This window comes from Armigeres subalbatus, chromosome 3 (assembly GCF_024139115.2).
Source record: "Armigeres subalbatus isolate Guangzhou_Male chromosome 3, GZ_Asu_2, whole genome shotgun sequence".
Classification (NCBI taxonomy): Eukaryota; Metazoa; Arthropoda; class Insecta; order Diptera; family Culicidae; genus Armigeres; species Armigeres subalbatus.
In genome coordinates, this window is record NC_085141.1 from 409,132,495 (window position 1) to 409,141,279 (window position 8,785).

The 8,785-nt window shown below is 39.3% G+C and overlaps 1 protein-coding gene and 1 long non-coding RNA gene across 2 annotated transcripts; one reads left to right on the forward strand and one right to left on the reverse strand.

The window, feature by feature from the left end:
- Window positions 1-6,001: 6,001 nt before the first annotated feature.
- Window positions 6,002-6,573, reverse strand: LOC134227119 (uncharacterized). Its single transcript, XR_009983614.1, has 3 exons — window positions 6,364-6,573; window positions 6,241-6,296; window positions 6,002-6,177 (listed from the first exon to the last, which is right to left on the reverse strand). It is a non-coding gene; the product is annotated as an uncharacterized LOC134227119 (long non-coding RNA).
- Window positions 6,574-6,635: 62 nt separating this feature from the next.
- On the forward strand, window positions 6,636-8,623 carry LOC134227117 (eukaryotic translation initiation factor 2D). Its single transcript, XM_062708394.1, has 2 exons — window positions 6,636-7,493; window positions 7,568-8,623. Exons 1-2 carry the CDS (start codon window positions 6,780-6,782, stop codon window positions 8,564-8,566), a joined length of 1,713 nt encoding a protein of 570 aa, XP_062564378.1. The 5' UTR covers window positions 6,636-6,779; the 3' UTR covers window positions 8,567-8,623.
- The last annotated feature ends 162 nt before the right edge of the window (window positions 8,624-8,785 follow it).

The window sequence follows — 8,785 nt, forward strand, 5'->3', positions numbered from 1 at the left end:
TCTGCGAGACCTTTTGAAAATCGTATTAGCCACGCGAAATATACTTGATGGGCTACAGCTCTTCGGTGAACCTACGCCGAATGGAGTATCCTTCTCCACTGGACTCGATCATGGGCCAATCGCTTCCAGTCGCCCTGCATATTGAGCGCCCTCAGGTCCTCTTCAACTGCAAAAAGCCATCATGAACGCGTTCTTCTACGAAGCCTGCGACCTCTGCGCGAAATATACCTTTGAATAAACATATTTTGCCCCAGCGAAATCCATGGACGAAAAACCGATGATAACGGGCAGATTCCGTTGGAAAAACGGCTTTCTCTGATGGTAATGGTACATCTGTAAGTTTTTATCCCTTTCAAATTAAACTCAATTTCCAATTCTGATCGTTTTCAGACGCATCTCCTCTATCATACTTATAAGTATATATCAAGTGAGACTGAATTTGGAAATAAATCCAGAATCCCAGAGCTGAATGATTCAATTCTTGCTGCATCCGTCCGGGTTTGTCTTTTGCCTCCAGAGTAAATCAAAGCCGACGAAGTGTTAATTTCTCGCATTCATAGAAACGGCGCAAAATGCAAAATGCCAGCCAGCTTTGGGGAATGTTTCATGACGCACACATCTCGGACGACCGATACTCGATAAGCAAATAATAATAAGGAAAAAAATAATAAGGAAATAATAAAATAAAGACATTTTGTTTTACTCCTATAATTAAAAAAAAATCTTATTCAAAATGTAAACAAAATGGAAGAAAAGGTTAACAGAATAAAAAAAGAAAAAGAAGAAGGAATGGGGGTATTCACATCTAGAAGATATCTAGAAGATTTGTGGTACTCGAGTCTAGGAGATATCGAGGTAACATCTACGAGACTAGACCTGTCAAATACAATCGGTTCTAACCGGTTTGATAATTTATTCATCGAGGTAGAAACGGTTGTTGCATTTGAGGCGGATTTGAGGTGTGACAGTTTCTAGACATCGAACAAAAATATCTAGGAGACTCACTTTTTTGTCTCAGAGATATCGCGGTAGATGTCTAGTACTCCTTTCCGAGTGGGACTTTAATGCCCTTGTTGAGTGGTTTTGCTTTTCATTTTATGACAACAAAGGGAAGAGGGAGGGAGATGCAAGAGAAAAAAAGTACCTAAAATTAGGTACTTTTTTCTAACCGTGTAAAAATTTGACTGACTTTTTAAAAAACGTGGAACCACTCAAATTTTTAGTTCCACTTTTGATAAAAAGTGAGTAAAATTTCTGTGCGGGAAAAATAGAGACGGCAATATAAAACTACTCACTTTTGAGTAGAAAAAAAATGAGCGTGCACCAGGCCATAGACATCCCTATCTAACTCCCTTAGCCTTAAAATAGCCACCATGTCCCGGGCACAGTGCACTCAGGAAAATCGACACATACTTTATGGCAAAAATCCATGTATTTTGAAATATGCATATCATGAGTCGGCACATACTTAATTGCATATAAATTCACTCATGGATACTATGACCCACATGGATAGTATGTGTGAACACTCATGCAATGCATGTGGGCGCATGGAATATATGTGTCGAAACTATGGAATCCATTTCGCTACCCCCATTGCAAAAATCCATGTGTGAACTCATGAATATGATGCGGAGTTTTTTGTGAGTGTGTGCAGATAGACCGCTGTCAGTTGCATGAGATGTCAACAATCGTCAACAACACCAATGATTGTAGCTTGATAATTAAAAATATCCACAACAATAAAAGAGCAGGATTTATTTTTAAATTCTGCTCAAGCTTTTCACGGTGAAATAAAAGACAAAATGTTGTTCTCCATGTAAAGGCCACCTTACACCTCGGGAATTTGGTCCGCGGATTTTTTCCCCATGTATTTTTACATATGCGATGTTTTCAGGATTTAGACACGGAAAATCAAAATCTCGGCCCCATTTAAAATGCAGGGGGACCAAAATCCGGCGGAAAATTTTCCCGAGGTGTAAGGTGGCCTTAAGTAAAATCAAAATTGATCATGTAGATAAGTTTTGAATCAATTAAACTGATTAGTCATATTTAATGAATATTCCCGATTAAAGGCTACCTTACACCTCGGGAAAATTTTCCGCCGGATTTTGATCCCCGTGCATTTCAAATGGGGCCGGGATTTTGATTTTCCGTGCTCAAAATCCGAAAACATCGCATATGCAAAAATACGTGGGGAAAAAATCCGTGGACCAAATTCCCGAGGTGTGAGGCTACCTTAGGGCCGATGTCCACGTAGCGGTTTTGAACTTGCGTGCACGCGGCGTCAACGCAATTGCGGTACGAAGTACCCAACATCAAATGGAATCATGCACACGCACTTGCGTTAACGCGGCGTCGACACGCGTCTCATTTGCGGCGAGAGCTACCGCAAAGTCACCGCAATTCCCCACAGGAACGCAGCGTGCACGCAAGTATTTTTTTGACATTTCTCTATTCTTTTTCTTTCCAACAAGATTTCTAATGGGAAAATCTGCAGAAGGAATCTGTCAGAGCGAAATCAAAACAAACAAAAATACTTCGCAAATCAGTTCATTTTGGTTTCGCAAATTAGTTTGCAAATAACAAAAGTTTCAAATCTAACTTTAAACTAAAACTAACTTTAAATAATAGTGCTAGTGATAGTTCGGAGCAGCAAGTGTTTCTTTCGTTCCTATGTTAATACCAGTCGTGATCAAAACACCTTTGGAAAGAACTGACAAGCAAACATCCCAGGGTGGCGAATAGAGTTCAAGTCAACGGAAATACATATGTGCGCGATAGTGTATAGTGACGTTGATTGTATTGTATTGTACCAACTTTATCAGATTAAATTAATTTCCGAACAAATGGCGATGTGACAGTTTTGGACTGAATGATGGAGCAGGCAAAATTCAACCAAAAAAGTGCATTTCGCGGAACGGAACTGTATACACCAAGGCAGGCGATAGCAGTTCCGCCATGGGAAAAGTTATAAAATGTAAGTTTGATACCGTATATCTTAGCTTTTCTATTGCTGATGGATGTACATGTTTTTAGGAATGTCAACGGAAGCATGTCGTCAAACAATGTGGATTGCAATTTGAAAAAGAAACGAGACCAGATGATGAGATAGTGGCGAGCCACAGTAAGACCCCTTGATCAGTGCGACTCTTCTAGTGTTGTGGGCAACGGAACTGCGATCGTTCGTGTTGCAATGGAGTAAACATTTATTTAGAGTACCAAATATGTAAGAGCGGCTGCAGTATCAGACCAAAATGTTTAATGACTTTTTTATTAGGGAATAAAATGATTCGTCCCTATTTATTTAGCCAATAAATGAAACTAATGAAAAATCGTACCCCGTATATCAAAAGACAAGACAACTAAATGCTTGGATCCACTATTTTTCAAGATTAATCTCCCCATATGAAGTAATAAATGTTGGAAATAAAGAACATTATGACATTTTAACAATATTTATTTATTATGATTGTAAAAAATATATTGGAATTAAGCAAAGCAATACCAAATTTCTGCTTCTCTGTCTGTATTGAGAACGTATTTTCAAACAATCGGATTGTGTGGCACGATTTCAATTTCACAGATCTACAATTAATTTCGAAAGTTCAAACTTTTCATTTTAGAAGTAATGGGAGACTTTTAAATCGACAGTGAATGATTTTTCTACTCTCTACTAAATAGCATCAATGGAACTTTTTATTTTGGGATAATACTGAGTTACTGTCTCTAGTCTGCCATCATATAGGTATGTTAAAACTCATCACATGTTTTTAATAGCATTACCCATTGATTCTTGTTCGGGGGCAATGAGCTTCATACAAATCAAAATCAAACTTTTATATTTGTAATAAGGGGAATGACGGCTTTGGCAGGTTTTGTTCTTTTATTGTCAGGGTTTTTTTTATGATTGATTATGCTCAAATTTGGCCTAAACATTCTTTGCATATAAAAGAATATTGTGGCCAAATTTCATAAAATTCGATCGACAAAAACCCCCCTGACAATAATAGAACAAAACCTGCCAAAGCCTCCTTTCCCCTACTTTAAATATTTCACGTTTGATGTCTTTATGTGAATCGATAACTCGATTCATATTGGGAGAGAATGGAAAATGACAGACTGACAACAGCTGGCAGACGAATGACATTTGGTGTGACAGATAGGTTTGACGGTAGAAGTTTTGCGGCAAATTACCGCTTGTCGTGTGCATTCCCAGCCTGATTCAACGCCGAGTAACGCTGCGTCAACGCAGCTTGAAAAACCGCTACGTGGACATCGGCCCTTAAGGCTGCCTCACACCTCGGGAAAATTTTCCAGCGGATTTTGAGCCCCGTGTATTTTAAATGGGGCCGGGATTTTGATTTTCCGTGTCCAAATTCCGAAAACATCGCATATGCAAAAATGCATGCACGCTCGTTCGGCTGAACTCAAATTTGGGTCAGTTTAACTCAAAATCGTAAAAACTGGCTCAAGACAAAATTGAGTTATGGCCATCGAACTCAATTTTGAGTAACGGAAGAAGATATTTTATTTTGAGTTGCTTTAACTCAAATTCATAAAATTTGATATATAGGAATTTGAGTTTGTCAAATCGAGAAAAACAATCTTGCCCAGTGGAAAAAGAATTAATTTGGAAAACCGAGCGCATTCATTTATTATCAAATAAATATAAATTGAAATACATTATAAATACAAATACATGCTCCGATTACTATAATAAAATAATAAAAACGTTCCTAAAATGGCTGCTGTGGGCTGCTGAAAGATCGTTAGTTAGGGTTCTAACCGTGGACCTCTTCCTAAACCTCCTTTGAGCCTTTATATCGGATTTGAACAGTATCTGGGTGTCTTAAGATAGCGATCACTGATGCTGATATCTAACGTAGTGTATGAGGGCGCCGCCAAAGTCCCAAAACTACAATCTATAAAATACCGAGAAACTACTTGATAATTTTATTCATATTGAAACAAGAAATGCGGGTTACCTTGTCTGAATAGTTGTACTTCAGTTACTTTGGATTGTTGCTTTATGATTTTAGTTCTGCAACGAAAAAGAGGCAAATATTCAATTTGGTTGAGACTTTAGGTAAACTTACCGAGAAACTTACATGAAGTATTATCAGCGACCGTTGGACTTCTTCAATTTTTCACTGTGAACTCATTTTCTAGTTCTGCTTCGATTTATACAGAATGAGTTAAACTAACTCAAAATAATAATTCTCAGTTACTCAGCGTTTGACGTCTCTGAAGAAGTTATTATTTTGAGTTAAAGCGACTCAAAATTGAGTTCAGCCGGACGAGCGTGTGGGGAAAAAATCCGCGAACCAAATTCCCGAGGTGTGAGGCTACCGCTGGAAAATTTTCCCGAGGTGTGAGGCAGCCTTTAAAGTTGAATATTGAAGAAAGCTGAATTTGGATGTTTTATGATGTTAAGCTTTTTTAGATTTGACGTACGTTGCTCGGCATTGGTATTGGTGTTGGCTACGCTAAACATGAGCTCTTAAGCTATCAGTACACTGTTTGTCATAATGACAAATATTTGTCAAGTCAGCCTGCAGGCATGATATCCATGTCGATTTCTGGTCAGTCTGATAGATATCCGGATAAACTTGACAAATATTTGTCATCATGACAAACAGTGTACTGAGGGCTTTAGCATACACGCTCGTTCGGCTGAACTCAAATTTGGGTCAGTTTAACTCAAAATCGTAAAAACTGGCTCAAGACAAAATTGAGTTATGGCCATCGAACTCAATTTTGAGTAACGGAAGAAGATATTTTATTTTGAGTTGCTTTAACTCAAATTCACAAAATTTGATATATAGGATTTTGAGTTTGTCAAATCGAGAAAAACAATCTTGCTCAGTGGAAAAAGAATTAATTTGGGAACAGATCGCATTCATTTATTATCAAATAAATAAATAAATTGAATACATTATAAATACAAATACATGCTCCGATTACTATAATAAAATAATAAAAACGTTCCTAAAATGGCTGCTGTGGGCTGCTGAAAGATCGTTAGTTAGGGTTCTAACCGTGGACCTCTTCCTAAACCTCCTTTGAGCCTTTATATCGGATTTGAACAGTATCTGGGTGTCTTAAGATAGCGATCACTGATGCTGATATCTAACGTAGTGTATGAGGGCGCCGCCAAAGTCCCAAAACTACAATCTATAAAATACCGAGAAACTACTTGATAATTTTATTCATATTGAAACAAGAAATGCGGGTTACCTTGTCTGAATAGTTGTACTTCAGTTACTTTGGATTGTTGCTTTATGATTTTAGTTCTGCAACGAAAAAGAGCCAAATATTCAATTTGGTTGAGACTTTAGGTAAACTTATCGAGAAACTTACGTGAAGTTTTATCAGCGACCGTTGGACTTCTTCAAATTTTCACTGTGAACTCATTTTCTAGTTCTGCTTCGATTTATACAGAATGAGTCAAACTAACTCAAAATAATAATTCTCAGTTACTCAGCGTTTGACGTCTCTGAAGAAGTTATTATTTTGAGTTAAAGCGACTCAAAATTGAGTTCAGCCGGACGAGCGTGTAGGGCTGGCGTGCACAATCAGCGATGATGACCTTGATGATGACAGACAGACAGCAAAACAAAAAAATATAAAATTTCAACTTTTCACGACCTCGTCACCACTTGCCACCGTTCAGCTTCAGTTTTATAAAAATAATTATTTTGGAAAAGTACTTATAATACCTAGTTTTATAATCGATTTAAGTGAAAATATAAAGTCCACAATCTATCAAATAAATTATGTTCATCAAACCATTTAAAATAAAAAGTAACATCCTGGTAACAGGATCGGAGCGGAAACGACTGAAGCAGCGGGCCGAAGCACAGTTTGCTGCATCGGAATGCTCTGCTCTGGCGGAACTGTTTGGTAACAAGTGCAAGGTGTGCGTCGTCAAAATTGTAACGTATGGCGAAAGCCAAGTTACGATCTACACCAGCGATAAGCGGCCGGTATTCTTCGAACTGGACAGCAAACTAATCCCAACCATTTATACCCTTTGGATGTGTCCGGATATCGTACCGCACTTTACAACCCACCCAGGTGTGCTTCCAAAACTGGCAAACGGCGCCGATCTGATGATTCCGGGAGTGGTACGCCATGGCAATGACATGAAATCCTGGGGAAACTACCGGAAGGACGATATCATGGCCGTCAATTTGACGTCGAACCGAGCGGCGGTGGGGGTTGGCCTGTTGGCCCACTCCAGTGACGATTTGTATATGTGCGGTGGACGTGGGATAGCCGTTCGAATGTTGCACGTGTTCGGTGATAAGATGTGGGGTATGGAACCGTCCGTCTGTCAGCAGGTTCCACTAATGGGAGCAATTCAAGCGGTGCCGAAAGATGACGATTTTCCTCCACTCGGGGCACCAGATCCGAAGCAAGAGAAGAAAGTAGAGCATCTAGCGGAAAAACTAGTGGAGGTGGACGTTAATCGGGAAGAGACCGAAGAGGTGATAACTTCTTGAACATCATTAATGGATGGTTGTTGTAATGTTGGTGTTTATGTTGATTTATATATTTTCAGAATGGCGAACAGGATGGAGAGCCTGAAGAAGAATCTCAGCCCAACCCTGACAAGCTAATAAAAGCTGCATTTCTTAACGCTATTAAATTACAGGGTAAAAAGATTACACTTCCTATTCTGACGAGTACATTCTACCCTCAGTATGTACAGCCAGAATTGCCCGAAGGCATAGAAATGAAACGTAGCTCGTACAAAAAAGTTGGCACATTTCTGAAGATAATGGCAAATGAAGGATTGATTCAAATCAAGGAGGAGAAAAAGGGCATCGAAAAGATTGTGTCGATCAATCTTGAACATCCCGACGTTATGTCGTTCTATCCTTATAAAATAAGCAAACCGGAAGATCCAGAGGCCAGCACGGTCGACCAGAACAATTCAACTCCACTGTTGTTGACAAAAATGGTTGAAATGTATGCAGTAAATGAAGCGACAGAGAAATTGTTCGGCAGTGTAGGAGTTGCATTAGGAAAGTCGCTGGATGCGACACAAGTTCGGAACTACCTCAAAGACTACGTAGGACGGAATAAGCTAATAGAGTCTCAAAGTAAAATGGTCACTCCAGATGAAACTCTGAGGGAAATTTGCGGAGGTGCGGAATCGACGCTCTATTCTCTACCGGAACTGTTTGAGCACGTTCTGCGGAACATGATCAGCACTTTTGAAATGCGCAGTCAGAAGGGGCCGGTCACCAAGGGAGGCAAAAGAGCTATAATCCACTTGACAACTGCCACGCGATCTGGTAATAAAAAGGTTACACTTGTTAGTAATCTAGAAGACTATGGCGTGAACGTTGCCGAGTTTGCCAAAGCCGTTAAGCTGGGTGCGGCTGCCAGTACCAGTATGACGGAAGTGCCTGGCACCAAGGGCGAACAACTACTGGTGCAGGGGAATCACATCAAGTTCGTTTACGATCTGCTGACCGGTACCTATCAAATACCAAAAGCGTGTATCTCCGGGCTGGAGTTTGCTAAGGAGCAGAAAAAGAAGAAGAAAAAGTAAGGTAAGTGCTTAATGGGGAGAATGTGAATGAAATATATTTATTAAAATATTAAATGAGTCAAAATGATGTGCTCAATTCGGATGACATCAAAAAAGTTCTGATCACTTCTGGAAGCGATTCGAACGTCTGAACATCGTAATAAAACTTAATTTGTCCTAATCAATTACCTATTCTAAACTCAGAAAGCCTCACATCTTGGAAATAAATCAAATGCAGCA